Genomic DNA, 15,685 nt, shown 5'->3' with positions numbered 1-15,685 from the left:
TGACGTTTTGTAGCCGAACTTATGTGGCCGTGTCCCATCTCGAGAAATAGATCAACTTCAGGTCGGAATAGTATTGCATAGTTACGCAGTATACATAAGCATGCGAAAATTTCAGCTATGTCAGAAACCGGGAATTAGGTCAAAATTTGTCTTGCAAAGTTTGATTACGACTAAGGATCAGGTACCTATAAGTAAATAAAATAAATAACATCAGCCAGATTCATCCCACTACTGAGACCAAGTCGCTCCCCATACATAGCACTTGAAGAAACAGTGTTTGAAAATTACCTCATTTTCAGATATTACAATACTAATACAAAGGCAGGATAAGGTTCCTTTAATTGAACAGGGATGTATGTTTTGTGTTTGCCTGATAAACATCACTATAGCTTAAAACAGTGTTCTGGATAGAAAAGTTTACACTTTCCTCTTTAACCAAAAACTTGCTGTACTAGATTTAACTGTTATACATAAGTACATCATCGACATCCCATGACAGTGGAATAGTATAAGTATTACCTGTGATTATAGGAATATATTGCTCGTCACATATTGAAAAGTAAGTTGTAGAGGCCCTATTGATTATAATCTCCAGACACGGAAATCAGAAATGTGACTGAATATTCTTCAACATTTATGATCCAATCTGCAGACCTTTTGTAAGTCAACAGATTCGACTACCCCTGTAGTTCGATTTGGGGATGGTACTGTCTCATAGAATTTTGAGGGCCGATCCCGGCGGCACTGCAATGCCGGGCCGACCCGTGACGGGAGTGGAGCGAGCCCCGAACATCCCGTCAGCTTACAAAAATCAGTTTAATATACTGGTCCCTCAGTGAGGGAACTTTCAGATATTAAGCTGAAAAGAACAGATACTACACTTTGATCTTAGCCAAAAGGCCGAGAAGCGATACCGAAGTGGCTTCCGCCCGGGGTAGTCATTAAACCGCGGAAAATCTTAACACCGCCATTCAGAAATATGACGTCACTAGCACAGCGCCATCTATCAATACTCTCTGGTACTGTGAAGTAGGTATCCTCCCCTTGTTACCTACTTGTTTACTTTGGTGACGCGGCTGTTGCATTTGTTTCCATTGTCTGGCACAGGTACCGCTTACCTTTGTTCATGTGGCTCTATTTCGGATCGGACTCTGTACATTTTAAGAATTTATGAATGTATGTTATTCAGACATTCTATGTATGGTATCACAGCTACAAATGTTGCTTCTATATCCTTTGCGCCTTGCGGTTGACTTATAAACGCCATTTTATGACGGGATCATTCTATTTTCAGACAGACAATAAAAACACAAAGTTAAGTTAGGTACTCGTAACGTTTATTTACATTGGTCTCAACATTATTTAAAAAGATAATAATAATAATGTGATACAGTGAGCAGGTGACCTACCATACCTACAATAATATTAATATAGACGATGGGGGTAGGCCCCTTGATATCGATTAACCCTCTTTTAAAAAGCATATTAATAACGAAAATGTTCGTTAATTCAATGCTTACTTAATTCTTTATTAAATTCTATAAGTAGGTATACAAGAAAAAACAAGTTGTACAATCAGGCCGCATCAGTTTTCTTCACATTTTCAGGATTTTCACTGCTATCTTGCTTAGAGATGTCCATTCGTTCAATTGCCTCAAAAACCCATTTGTAGTTCATAGCTCCGAAACCCTGTAAAAAAACAAACAAATAAATAATAAACTGCTAAATACGTACATAAGTCAGCCTTTTTAAAATCATCCATGCTGTTTTTGTAATGCATTTTATTCGTCGATGCCAATGGTGCCTATACAGAAAGTAATTGTAACTCTTGTCATTGAGAACCCAACAGTTAAGTTCTAACTACGCCTGTTTAAAGTAAGTAAGCCAATCCTTGAAATACCTACACTTATATTCGGATTTCTTAAATTGTCTAGACTTTAAAAAAACCGCGACACCTGAGTTTGTTTCGACATTACTTCTCACGGTAGTCAGATAGAAAATGTCGACATGCAGTTCATTTTCTTTTAAAGCGTCTTAGAATTTTGACATTTAAATAAGTAGTTATCCTCCATTCCAGAAATTCACTTACCCGGTGGTTTCTCCTCTGCAATATCTCAATGAAGACAGTCGGTCTTGCCTGCAGGTGCTTCGTGAAAGCCTGCAGCATATAGCCTCGTTCATCGAAGTCGATCAGGATGTTGTTCTCCTGAAGAAGTTCAAGACTCTCGGCGACTTTGACCGAGCTGTGTTTGAGTTTCTCTCGGATCAAGTCGTAGTAAGTCGGCGGCCATGACAGTATGTCAGCACCTCGGGATTTTAGATTGCGCATCTGTGTAGAGAAATCAAGGGTTTTGTTTTAACGAAAGATTCTGGTAATTCAGGATGATAGCCAGATGATGATGATGGTAAATAGAGAGAATTGTAGAATAAAGCCTATAAAAATACTGGAAAGCTTTGTTAATAAGCGTTAATTAGTTTCCAATACCGCGAATTTTTATTCTAGAACTGCAGTCGATCTATGCTTACAACTAAGGGGATAAATTGTTCATACTTACATGATAATATATTAATGCATTAGCCACGTTTCATACTACTTAAGTACCTTTTTGTCTCTATACAATTCAATTCTAGGCAATGCTTATTGAGACCTGCAAAGTAGTAGACAATTGTTTACTTACAGTAGTAATGATGTCATCAGTATACAGTGCAATATGCTCAACTCCTGAAGAACCAAAGGCCTTGACGAACTCGCTCGCCTTACTCGTTGGACGAAGACCTTTGGCTGCTTCGTTCATCGATAGCTGAAGAATGGAATATCGGTTACAATAAACCTTTATTGATGGAAAATCGCAGTGTACTTTGTCGTCCAGCTCGTCCTAATTTGATTGTACATTGATCGGTAACTGTAAAGTTTAGTGGATGAACTTTTAATTGGATGAGCCCAAATGAAATAATCTGTTCACACTAACTACTGTCCATGAATACACCGCACCACATATTCATCATCAGAAGCTAAACAAGATTGACAATCCATTGAAATTTCTAAGTACGATATGTTCACGCGATACACATGACCCTCATACCCAGAATGCCTGCTCAAAAGCTACATTGATTATCAGTAGTTCATGTGGGCCGATCCCGGCGGCACTGCAATGCCGGGCCGACCCGTGACGGGAGTGGAGCGAGCCCCGAACATCCCGTCAGCTTACAAAAATCAGTTTAATATACTGGTCCCTCAGTGAGGGAACTTTCAGATATTAAGCTGAAAAGAACAGATACTACACTTTGATCTTAGCCAAAAGGCCGAGAAGCGATACCGAAGAGCTGTCCGCCCGGGGTCGTCATTCAACCGCGGAAAATCTTAACACCGCCATTCAGAAAAATGACGTCACTAGCACAGCGCCATCTATTAATACTCTCCGGTACTGTATGGTAGGTATTCTAAACTCCGGTAGGTACAACAGTCAAGTAGTTCGCTACTGCGTCGACAGAGGTCGTGTAGTGAGCAAATGTATAAAGAGGAGAACCACTTAATATTTCTGTTTAAAAATAACCCTCCATACTTACAAGAACGTTTTCATCTCTGTTAATGACGGAGGCTGAGTTAATGCAGGAGTATGGGACCAAGTCGTGCTTGTAGTCAACACACCAAAACCTAGTCAGAAATGTATGAAAGAGCTAAATATTGAGAAAAAAAAACTTCTTTAGTTTTTAGGTAGAGCAGACAGAAAAAAATAACCAATTTAGATTAAAAACTCATAAGTTTTTTATCATTCGAAGCACCGCAAAGGGCAGTGGATTGATAGGGAGAAAAATAAATGCAAGTACAAACTATCAGAAAAAGAAATCTTCTTACCGGTGCATATTGAGATTCTTTTCGTACCAGGCCACGGAATCTTCAAGAGTACCATCAGCCATATTACCCTCAACATGGTCTATATACATCAAATTAGTAGCTGGTCTAGAAAAGAAAAATAAGGTTTAGGCCTTCAGAATAAAAATCATTATAATCCAGAAAAACATGCTTAAATCTACATTATTGGATTGTTAACAGCGCCATCTGTTATTATTTTATGAAACTAGAAAATTCTGTTCTGAGGTCTAATCTACTATGGCCTTGCTATGCTGATAGCAACTTTCCATATTAGTCATTTAACACGTTAAAATATCAATTCTGAAAAAGATTTCGTAGCGTTTCGTTCAGCCATTGGGAGTAAGGCAAAATAATCTGTATTTCCCGTGGAGATACAGTTCGTTTTTCTAAACTCGTGAATTTCCAGAAGTTAATAAAAGAAAAACAAATAACTATATAACAGAACATTTTCTTTACCTGCCCCATTCTTCTCAATCTCCAAAATCTTCGAATTTTGCAAAGGAATATCAAAAGCAGTCTCACTAAAAGTTCATACTTCTTCCTATCCTTCATATCTTCAACAAGCAATTATTCACATAAACGATACTTACAGGGTCGTGCTGAGTACATCAGCAGGCAGTTCTTCATATCCCGGTAATAAAACTCCTTTGTATTTGCTGCGGTCTATGAGTGTATGAGTGTTGTCCCCATACTGGAAAACAAATATAGATACAGTCCTTACGGTCATAATGGCTCTACCTACATTGAACTTTTGTTTTAACTACCATGACGATTTTTTTTTGGGTACCTTGCAATACCCCCATTGCATTATGTAGAATATTGACATAGGATAAGCAAAAAGAACTGATTGCAGACGTCAGTACAAGGGAAAGGCTTCGTAATTACTAATTTAATTCATACAAGTTTAAAATAAAATGTGGCCACATCTATAATTCCGGTAGAAATCAATTCAAAACGTCCCATCGTATCTTTTCCTTCACTAACCGTCTTAAGCACAGCATATCGAACAACCCCATGCTTGTCCTTTTCCTCTGTGATTCCCTTCACCACCTCTGCTCCTCCTTCTTTGGCCTTCCGGACCAGTTCATCCAAGTCCTGGACTTCGAAAGCAACATCCTTTACGAAGTCTCCATGGGCAGTTAAATCTTTAGTTACCTCAGAATTTGAAGATGTTGGGGACTCGAATACAATAGTGATCTAAGGAAACAGTAAAGGGCTATTAGGGGTTAGAGCATCATTAGGTCTAGGTTTGCTTTAAGTTTAGGTAAGTTACAGACTCTAGCTGCTCAAGCACTTCGCACTAGCACTGCGCATTTATACCAAATTTTGTTTTTTATAATTATAAACGATTTTCAACCGAATCATTGAGAGGTAATTAGGTCGAAATCCTTTAATATTCCAGTTAACTTGAACTTCAAGTTGTCTGTGAGAGAAATGTAGAGTTAATGCTGGTCATGAATAAGACTTTACATAAACATTAACATATCATTGAAATTCTTATAATTATAATTTGAGTCGATGAAGAAACTCACAACAAACTTGACGGCGGCATCTATAATAAGCATCTGCTCTCAATCAACACTTGTATAAGTTCATACAATAACACAATATCAATATGCTAACCACGTACCTGGTTTAGTCTCACTGCATACGATTGTATCGGCCTATTGTCTGTAGCTTCGCGCACCGCCAGGGGCACGAAGCCAAACCTCGTGAAAAAATAACTTGAAGCCTAAAACACACGAATAAGTTTATGGTACCTATGTAATACTGAAGATAGATCTCGATGGCGTGCAATTGGAGAGGCCTATGTCCAGCAGTGGACGAATATGGGCTGATGATGATGATGATGCAATGATGTAGTGATCTATCAACATGAAAATTATCATGATGTTGCGAGCCCAGACTCCGGTTGTGTCCCAAACTAGCAGGCCTATCCCGAAAAATTTGCGTAAGATAAGCCCTTATTGAATACATAATTATGGATCGTAAAACCAAGCTATATTATAATGAAAATTTTGAACAACGTCAAAAACATACCGTGTATTTTTCATTTAGGTTCTGACAAACGTTAACAGTAACAGTTAGCATCTCTATTAATAACATATCGTATTTAAGCTCATTACTTACAGTTTTAGCGTTCCCGACCCAGAATACAAGATGGTCGAAGTTCAGCACTTTGCCTTCCGAGCGCTTATGGGGGTGTTTGCCTTTCGTCATTTTTGGCTAAAAACAAAAAACGTATATATGTCACTTGTTTCCCTAGAAGCTTATTGCTTTTATTACATCAGTCTCATTGTAATATTTTTGGCGGTAAGCCCAGAAATAATTACAAGAGGCCAAACACAGATCCTTGTTTCCTTAAAAAAAAAATCTTTTGAAGAAAAAAAAACCCTTTTTTATTCTGGCAATTGCAAAAAAATACAAATAAATTATGATCATGTAATGTGACTTACGGATTGCAGGAGAAACCGTGGGATTAAAACTAGATCTGCATATTTATTTCGATTAAAATTCATTTTATACCAGTTATGGTACCTAAATTAATTATAGAACACAATTCTAAGCTGAATTGCCTTAGAGACTACTACTAATACTAATTTTCAAAGAGTTCCGTCTGTTTGTTTCAATATACCTTTAAATAATTTCTAGAACTAAGTTAAAATTTTAAAGCGAATTTTAAACGAGAACTAAAAAAAAGAATTGCATTTTTTTTTTCAAATTTTGAACAGAGATTCGATCTTCTTGTGTATATTCATAAGATGCATTTTATTTTTTAAATGCATACTTGCAAATATCTTCTACTTTTTAAACATACAAGATTTCAAATGATGATCAGAATACATAGGATTAACTCTCACCAAAAAATAACAACAGCAATAGAAAAATGTAGGATGTAATTTTTTTTGCATTTTAAAACCAGTATCTAACATACAGTAATAAAACCTAGACAGTATAATAAACAAGCGAAGCCTGTAGCAAAACCTATCTCGCAAACATACCTGATTCGCATACAAAATCAGTCGAGGGACAGCTAACTATTTATTTGTTATAATTAGCACAGGACTTGCGCACGCGCCGTATAATTATTCAACAGTACATACTAGTGTAGTACACCTTGACAAAGATTGAAATCAATTATATTAGAAGCTGTGTGACATTGAAGTCAATGGGAATGGAATAACACTTTATTTGTTTGTACTTCTGTAACTTGCTACAAAAAGTGGGAGAAAATGAAGAATTCTTAAAAGAAGTATAAAATTTCGACTTTTCGTCTTTCTTAAGCTTTGGTCTGGTGATCATAACGCACAACGCTGCGGTATGCGGTATGCGTTGCCGGACACTCAATCATATTAAAAACGTCGAAAATGTTCTCTTGTTCCGTCGCAGTATGCGTCAGCGGCGAGGGGCAAGCGCAGTGAAGTGGGGAGATGTAGTGCCGCACAGCGCGGCGTCATTCTCGGTTCAACGCCGCGGCGTGCGGTGTGCGTCACGGGTGTGCGTCACTGAGTCAAAATGGATTTTTTCGAAGACGATTTGATAGAATTAGTTCGCAACTATCCTTCTTTATATAAAAATAAAGACAAAAAACATAAAAGTTTGATAGTGAAAGAAAATTGCTGGAGGGAGATATTTTCTTCACTTCTCCGTTGTAAAAACATGTTCCTCGGAGATTTTCTTTGTCTATTCAGAAGCAGTAAAAATTCTTCTTCTTCCTCCTCTTCAAGCAAAGCACAAATTACAGAAAAGTTGTTCATGTTCACGTCTACCTTGGTAGCTGCGGCAAAATCAACTGACCACCTCTCCGCAGGGACGCTAAATGCTGCGTCGTGACGCTGCGTTGCGGCGCATACCGCAGCGTTGTGCGTCATGATCACCAGACCAAAGCTTTAAGCTTTGGTCTGGTGATCATAACGCACAACGCTGCGGTATGCGGTATGCGTTGCCGGACACTCAATCATATTAAAAACGTCGAAAATGTTCTCTTGTTCCGTCGCAGTATGCGTCAGCGGCGAGGGGCAAGCGCAGTGAAGTGGGGAGATGTAGTGCCGCACAGCGCGGCGTCATTCTCGGTTCAACGCCGCGGCGTGCGGTGTGCGTCACGGGTGTGCGTCACTGAGTCAAAATGGATTTTTTCGAAGACGATTTGATAGAATTAGTTCGCAACTATCCTTCTTTATATAAAAATAAAGACAAAAAACATAAAAGTTTGATAGTGAAAGAAAATTGCTCGAGGGAGATATTTTCTTCACTCCTCCGTTGTAAAAACATGTTCCTCGGAGATTTTCTTTGTCTATTCAGAAGCAGTAAAAATTCTTCTTCTTCCTCCTCTTCAAGCAAAGCACAAATTACAGAAAAGTTGTTCATGTTCACGTCTACCTTGGTAGCTGCGGCAAAATCAACTGACCACCTCTCCGCAGGGACGCTAAATGCTGCGTCGTGACGCTGCGTTGCGGCGCATACCGCAGCGTTGTGCGTCATGATCACCAGACCAAAGCTTTACACAACTGCAATAAAGTAAGAAAGAAGTCAAAATAAGGATGAAATTTGGTATTGTTTTTCAGCTTAAGGGATAGAGCAAGGTAGTTAGTAGAACCTTTTAAAAAGGTTATTTGTATCGAGGGTTGTAATCTATATTTCTATATATAGTAATATATAAAGCTGAAGAGTTTGTTTGTTTGTTTATTTGAACGCGCTAATCTCAGGATCTACTGGTCCAAATTGAAAAATTATTTTTGTGTTGAATAGACCACTTATCGAGGAAGGCTTTAGGCTATAAACCATCACGCTGCGACTAATAGGAGCGAAGATACAACGGAAAATGTGAAAAAAAACAGGGCAGGTATAAATCATAACTTATATCTTCTACCCACGGGGACGAAGTCGCGGGCAACAGCTAGTTTTTTATACAAATACATATACAATATAGAAAAAAACCAACCACTATATACAAAGGTACTACCTTCAGCATTTCAGTAATAAATTACTTTTATTATGACCGTTAAACATATTGTTGATAAATTAATATAGCAGGCACAGACTTAATACACTTACCGAACTTTTATCTACGGCAAAATTATTTTAATTTTACCAAGTTTTTTTTAAGAATCAAACAATTACTCACCGCTAATATCACCAAAATGTATAAAAACTAAGAACTGAGTGTATTTTGGTTTGAACTCCTCTATTTATAAGATTTCTGTTACAAGTTAGTCGAAAAACGTCGTAATTATATCAAGCTCAAATATTAATAAATTAAAAAAATATGACATGTTTTCATTTTTAAGTCATAATTATTTATTCTCTTCAAAGTTCTTATTTCCTGGGCAATAAGATTCAAAATCGATTGAATATGTTTATTATTTTACATAGTCAGATGCTCAGATAAGATGGTATCAATATTGAAAAGCGGAGACCAATATTAAATGTCGTAATGTTTCCGCCAAATTATAGCTTTACCAAGGCTTAGAGATATTTGATAAACACAAAAGTTGCAAAGTAATGTTTAATATTAGACGGATACCTGACGCAAAGATTAGAAGATCTGTCTCAGATGCAGAAAAGAGATAGCGCACTATACGGCGTCTCTAAGCAATTTTTTCTTTTGTGAATTCAACATAATATTTTTCTAGATATAAGGTTGTTCATCTATAAATAAATATTTTATTAACAAAGGTTTTTGGAATTAAATACTTTTGAAATAAAAAATCACTTCTCGTTTCTTTTAAGATGTAATAATTAACATATTTTTCTATTCGAGTATTGGTATAGAAAGTGGGAGTAGCAGTAGTTATGTAAAAAACAAACAACATAATCCAGTAATAAAATAATTTCATTTTATTTATACACGTACACATAATATTTACATAGACTGCAGATATATTCATTAGATTATGGAGTATTTTGTTTTGCACCTATGTATTAACTTCTATAGTAGGTAAGGCACCTTAGGGAAGCTTCATTTACTTGACAATCTCTGTGTTATGGTCGAGAAATAAATGTTGGTTCATTGTGTATCTAACGCACGTTTATTATATATGTTTCTGTTTATTATGTCAGTTGCATTGGTTGGTTGAGGGTGGATTAGTAAGGTGTTTTATATTAAGGTTTGATAGACAATATAATAAGAGGAAAAATGCTTTAAATATCTATTGACAGGAATAGTTGAATAATTTGATACATGCCTTTTGAGTAATTGAAGATTTCTAGAATTCTTATAACTATGAGAGGGGTATTTATTATGAATGTTTGTTTTTTTTCAATCAGTTCTCTGACGTGCGTTAGATAAAAACTTATAATCGAAATAAAACGTATACGCAAAATTTCTAAGCAAATATTTACATAACATACATTGTATAATTTTCGAACGAAATAACATAACCTTAAAGTAATCGACCATAAGCGAAATCTATTCAGAGTTTACAATGTACACAGTTATAGTATAAGCTAAAATCAGATAAAAAAGACTAGGAAATGCTCCAAATAGATTTCACTTTCAGAAACTGCCCTTAACAACATCATAACAGGTAACAAACTTAACATTATATTTACAAAAATACAATTTTTACATTTATATAAGAAGGAAATGCATGCAGAAATTATGTGATACAATTGATTATATAAATAACTAAATAGAATATTGTCTACATTTTTTTGAATAGTATTGCAGATTACATTATTCAATTAAATAGATTTTACACGATTTTCAATTATAATCACTATCAAATTAGATCATAGCAAAAGTTCATGATACATTTAAAAATAGGCAGATTATTTTTTTTGAACACATTCTGCTATCAGTACAACACCGTTTTTTACAATAATTGACATGATTCATTACAGTTCATTAACTTTTTAAGACATGGCTTGATTGGTAATTTGGTAATTCATTTCACTCTATGGTAACTCATAAGTTACAGAAGTTACCGGCTTAATATTATAAAAGATACATTTACAAGGTTTAGAGGAACACAAAGCTCTTAATAGAAACAATATAATTAATAAAATTAAATATACAATGTGGTAAATTTGGTATACCCGCGGGCCGTCCGTGTTGTGGGGGATTTCATTGTATAAATCTGAGATCAATTTTACGAAATTAGATTCATAAAAAAATGCCGTGTCGCCACTTGTCAAGCACGTCCGATAAGCGTATACTGTGAATTGCTGTCAAAACGTCAATATTAAGCAAAAATTATTTTTACATGAGGTTATAACAGTCAAATACAAGAAAAGAGTTTATTATTCATACAAATTGTTAAATTACACATCTGATTACAAATTAAGAGCTTCAAAATTTGTATGTTCGTAGCTAATTCGAGATCGCTTACAACTATTGACTTTGGCAGCAAAACTCAGCATTTGTAGTCGCATAAAAGCTTCTAATAATAGTGGCGCGAGGCGATCAGTCGTTTTTAATACCTAAACATACATACAAACCAATTTACACACACTCATAATGTTACTTCAATCTATTTTGTATTCAGAAATTATGCACAACCTATTCAATGATATTTTTCAATCATTTTACATATTGGATGGTAGTTATTTCTAGGACTTCATTTTGTCAGTTCCAGTCGTTAAAGTCTTGGATATTGGCAGTGAAAATACGGATTTTGATGATCTTTAGTAATCCAATTATAAGTTGATATTAACCGTGCTTTCATTGAGTCCAAGACCTTAAATATGTCAAGAAGCATCAAGTCATTACAGTCCCGTTTCGAAATTGACCAATTTTGTCCAAATTCATTTTTAAGAACCTCATTATTCCCAGTTACCAAATAAGTTGTGAACCACTTAATTGCGGTTATTTATTTCGTAGACTGGGCAGGAAACCTGGCAACACCGTTAAAACAAGAACTGTTGCAATTATCGAAGATAGATGGCGCTCTACACCGTGCATCACCGTCACGTCGATTCCATAACTGCAACAACTTTTCCACTGGTACAGATAAGCTCTCTGGAGGTTTCTCAAAAATGTATTCAGCATATAAAACCGCACCCAATGTACAATAACATTCACATTCAGTCCGTCCATTCCACGCACAACCCGCCAAGAGATTCGCCCACGTGCCTACCGCTGGATATCACAGAGTTGTTGAGTGTCGACGAGCTGGGCCCGCTCGACGGCCACCAGGCAGCCGCCCGGCGCCACCAGGAGTGGGGCTGATGGTGTACCCACCCACACCTTTTTGACGTCTTCTGAAGTGTTTTGAGCTAGTGGTGACATATAGCCGCCCCTGTAACATGGAAAGAAAACTGTTAGAATTATTGTAATAGATAGTTAGACTAACGATAATTTCAAAGAAAATTTAAACATTGCCAAATTTTTTTAAGAAATTTGTCAATAGAAGTGTTTTCGTTAGTAGGATAGTGGTATTTTTAAAGAGGCATTTTGGGAAAATTTTTTTTTTACTTTTTAATAATGTTCATTGCCGTAGTGGTAGATCTTTTAATTTTTTAATTTCTGGCTTGTCATGAAACCTGTTACGTGTTTAGGTAAAGCTTCAAGACACATACCTAAGTTTCCTATCAGCATGCAGCAGTGCGTCAGCCTTGAGCAGCCTGACTGCGACGGCGACGAGCAGGAACAGTATGAGGGCCCCGCAGACCGGCACCGCGATGGTGGCCGCTTTGAACCACACCTCGCCGTTGTAGTTGGCACCGCGCTCGCTCGCCACGGTCTGCCCTTCTGGAAAGAAATGAAAATATAATTTAATATACCGTAGCGTTATTGAAGAAGCAAACGTTGTTATAAGGTTTATTTTTGGGGATCTTTGAGATTAAGGTGCATAGATATATCTACCAGCACCAAACTGGGTCGTAATGACTTTTAGACAAACGAAGTTCATTTGATTCTGTTTAGACTGGAGAGAAAAATGTAAAAATTCAAAGCAACTGGTATTTATTTTAATGCATTACATAAATACGTAAGTTTCGCAATATAATTGTGATAAATTCGTAACCTCACAAAACTGGTTAAGTAAAAAGGTTAATGTTTAAAGTTCAAGACTAACTGCACGGATAAATAATTGTCAGGTATAGGTAAACCTTCAACGTGGTACGCAATTTATTGGCGAAAGAACCAACTTATATCAAAACACAAAATACCTGTACATGAAAACTGAATTCGAAGCGTAAAACCCATATTCCTTTTATATAGGCACTCGATAAAAAAAAACCAAAGATAAATATATTTAAATTCCAAATGCATATTGCATGCAATATGTTCTAGGTAGGCAATTGAGAGATGAACCTTAGCACAAAAAGAATCAGGCAATATACAAAAAAAATATCTTATACTAGGTTAACCAAAACTACCGAGCGTAACAAGGCACATATCTTGTGTACTGAATGACAAACCGATGTCCGCTGCCAGGGTACAAACATTACAAACTTAGAGCATAAATCAACGCCCACCCCAAGTGATGTTATCAACAACAGCTATAACCGGAACGTTATCAATAAAATGTACTACGAAACTGCGAATTGTAACATTAATTATGTTGCAATCGACTTCTGAGAAAATGCGTGTATTAAGACAATTCAGAAGTGTCAGTGTGAACTATTTTTTGAATGACAGAAGCACTAGAAGCCCCTCCCTCCACTTCTGACGGGAATAGGGATGGCGACAATTTTTTCAGTATTTAGTGTAGTTTTATATAAAATATTGGTATTTTTTTATTTATCGTCACGATTGCGTATAAATTTTACGAAATCGCCCTCTCTACTAAACTATAAAGCAGTTTATCTTTATTAAATTTAGTTTTTCAGGGAACAGAAAAAAATCGTTTTTAATATTTTTCAATTATCTAACTGATGGAATAATTAGATTTTTTCTTGTTATACCCGGTCGTCATCCCTATTATTGCAGTTGTTGGAGAGAGATAGCGCTCTACGCAGTTTAGTGCGGTATCGCGCTTCCACAACAGGTGGGCCTTTCCTTCACAATTATTTATACTGTTAAATAAGTTAACAGTGTATTATTAAATACCGTTATGCTTCAATTAAACTAGCCCACACACGACAGTTTCGAGGTTAAACAGTAGATGCTTATAATTTGTAAGATAAAATCAGGGATGCTTGCGGGCATATAAACGGTTAAGAATATTTATTAATAGTGACGTGTTTTAATCGTTATTTATAGGCAAGAACATGGTATAGCATATGTTAGTCAAATTATGTTTAAAAAATAGCAATGAATAAGTAAGAAGTTAGAATTGCAATGATCTGGGCACCTTTTCGCCGGAAAGAAAACATCAAATGGCTCTTCTCGCTTTGGGTGAGCGGAAGAGAGTGTCAGACAAGGTTAATGATTTTATGTCTCATCCACTTTTTAATAAAGATGTAACTTCTGCACTTTTTGCGGATTGATATGGACATATACATACAATATATCCTCGTATGGGACTCTACCAGGAACACAACACAGTCGCTTTATTAGATCGAATGAATAATGAGTATAGAGTGACATAATGACATTCTTTTCGACAATTGATATGGCCACTATTGTTTTAATTGTGAGGTAGGCAGCTATCTCGCATGTCCTTGCGTGGTAGGCTTATGATTACGAAGAATTAAGTCTGCAAATTGTAACGGGAATGTTCCTAGAAATGTATGAGGTGACCATTTTTTTAAAGAGCGTCTATTGTTTTTCGGTGTCCAGTTATTTGCAAAGAAAGTGAATTATAATACTGGAACTCTACATAATTTGCCTATTTACAAATGACCAGAAATCGGGATATATACTGAAGACATTCTCTTCAAACTAGGAATAGATACTAGATAATAGTAGTTGTAGTCAAGCAGTACCACGAACAACTCGGTACGTTAACAGACGCATATAATTTGATCGGTATGTACGGCCTGACACGCGATGCTAGCGATAATTTTCACACTTTCTAGTGTGTTATTAGCGATCGTTTTGTCCGTCGACAGTTAAATAATACTGGAATGTTGAGAACTATCGTGTTTGAGAGCCAGGTTTTGCTTGTAGCATGTAGATCATGATGCAGTGGATTTCAAAGATGATGACGTTTAGAGCGAGCCTAATTTACTAACTTTACCGTACCCAAAAAAAGGGATCTCTATTATTGAGGAACCGCTGTCTGTCCGTCTGTCATCAGACTGTCTCATGAACTGTGATAGTTGACATTTTCACAGGTGATATATTTCTACTACTAAAAATAAATATCGAAGTGCAGAAACACACTTATTGGATTCCAAATAAATTGCGGGGACCCAGAAAGTTCCCATCTTCTCCACCTTGACCCATCAAGTCACCCAACAAAGATATTACAAAACTATCAATATACACTCTGACATTTAGAGTAATGCCTGTGGAATCACCGATGTCCTGATTGACCGTCGGGGGATTATTAGGTAACGATGGTTATACCTAAATAATCAAATACAATAATTCGTGTCACACGTACCAGGAGATAAGCAGCTTGATGATATGTTAAAGGCGTGGTCGGATACGTCCTGAATATCGTCTGAATGACTACAACATTCTAAGCTGACGATGCGATCTGTTCGATGACCTAGCACAATATTATATTACATTGTACCAGTGATCTCATTCAGATCATAAATACTTTAAGTCTGCTGTAAGTGTGCTAAAATAAAATGGTAATTGGTCTCGGTATTAAAATTATTAGGTTAATTGGCTTCGAAATGTAAATAGAGTCTAGTCATTGTTTGACTTAAACTTTTGGTGAATTTAGGTAATTTGATTAATAGTTTGGTATTCATAGTTTGTTTTTTTTTATAAGCTGCAACATTAATAGAATAGAAAATACTAGCGCTAGC

General features: G+C 36.3%; 2 protein-coding genes and 2 non-coding genes across 6 annotated transcripts in view; all 4 read right to left on the bottom strand.

Moving 5' to 3' along the window:
• Positions 1–719: 719 nt before the first annotated feature.
• LOC113499120 lies at positions 720–912 on the bottom strand. Its single transcript, XR_003401078.1, has one exon. It is a non-coding gene; the product is annotated as a U2 spliceosomal RNA (small nuclear RNA).
• A 403-nt stretch (positions 913–1,315) lies between these two features.
• On the bottom strand, positions 1,316–7,761 carry LOC113498902 (4-hydroxyphenylpyruvate dioxygenase-like). Of its 2 annotated transcripts, none has more exons than XM_026879094.1 (10): positions 7,645–7,761; positions 6,005–6,100; positions 5,505–5,606; positions 4,859–5,071; positions 4,465–4,565; positions 3,857–3,961; positions 3,568–3,655; positions 2,679–2,801; positions 2,090–2,329; positions 1,316–1,689 (listed from the first exon to the last, which is right to left on the bottom strand). In XM_026879094.1, the coding sequence occupies exons 1-10, from the start codon at positions 7,744–7,746 to the stop codon at positions 1,576–1,578; spliced, it is 1,284 nt and encodes a 427-aa protein (XP_026734895.1). In that variant the 5' UTR covers positions 7,747–7,761; the 3' UTR covers positions 1,316–1,575. The 2 variants fall into 2 exon arrangements, with proteins under 2 accessions (XP_026734895.1, XP_026734896.1); XM_026879095.1 differs by having other exon boundaries at positions 6,877–7,733.
• Positions 3,123–3,315, bottom strand: LOC113499119. Its single transcript, XR_003401077.1, has one exon. It is a non-coding gene; the product is annotated as a U2 spliceosomal RNA (small nuclear RNA).
• A 1,928-nt stretch (positions 7,762–9,689) lies between the features above and the next one.
• Positions 9,690–15,685, bottom strand: part of LOC113499106 (BMP and activin membrane-bound inhibitor homolog) — a 62,976-nt gene continuing 56,980 nt past the window's right edge. Inside the window, exons 4-5 of one of the 2 annotated variants that reach the window (XM_026879464.1) lie at positions 12,395–12,566; positions 9,690–12,114 (exon numbers count right to left, since the gene is read on the bottom strand). In XM_026879464.1, coding sequence (XP_026735265.1) covers positions 11,949–12,114; positions 12,395–12,566 — 338 coding nt within the window. In that variant the 3' untranslated portion in view covers positions 9,690–11,948. The remainder of the gene's footprint in view (positions 12,115–12,394; positions 12,567–15,685) is intronic. The other variant, XM_026879465.1, reaches the window with a different exon arrangement.

The sequence above is a fragment of the Trichoplusia ni genome, chromosome 11 (genome assembly GCF_003590095.1).
Source record: "Trichoplusia ni isolate ovarian cell line Hi5 chromosome 11, tn1, whole genome shotgun sequence".
NCBI classification, from domain to species: domain Eukaryota; kingdom Metazoa; phylum Arthropoda; class Insecta; order Lepidoptera; family Noctuidae; genus Trichoplusia; species Trichoplusia ni.
This window is presented reverse-complemented; position numbering and strand designations above follow the sequence as displayed.

What these genes read in the sequence shown, in the direction of transcription:
- LOC113498902 (XM_026879094.1), bottom strand. Translation starts at nt 7,746, where the DNA reads ATGACGCACAACGCTGCGGTATGCGCCGCAACGCAGCGTCACGACGCA. An exon ending in ATGCAGTGAGACTAAACCAG is followed by an intron (nt 5,072 to 5,504) that starts GTACGTGGTTAG and finishes CTGTTTCCTTAG; the next exon opens with ATCACTATTGTATTCGAGTC. An exon ending in TGCAGAGGAGAAACCACCGG is followed by an intron (nt 1,690 to 2,089) that starts GTAAGTGAATTT and finishes GTTTTTTTACAG; the next exon opens with GGTTTCGGAGCTATGAACTA.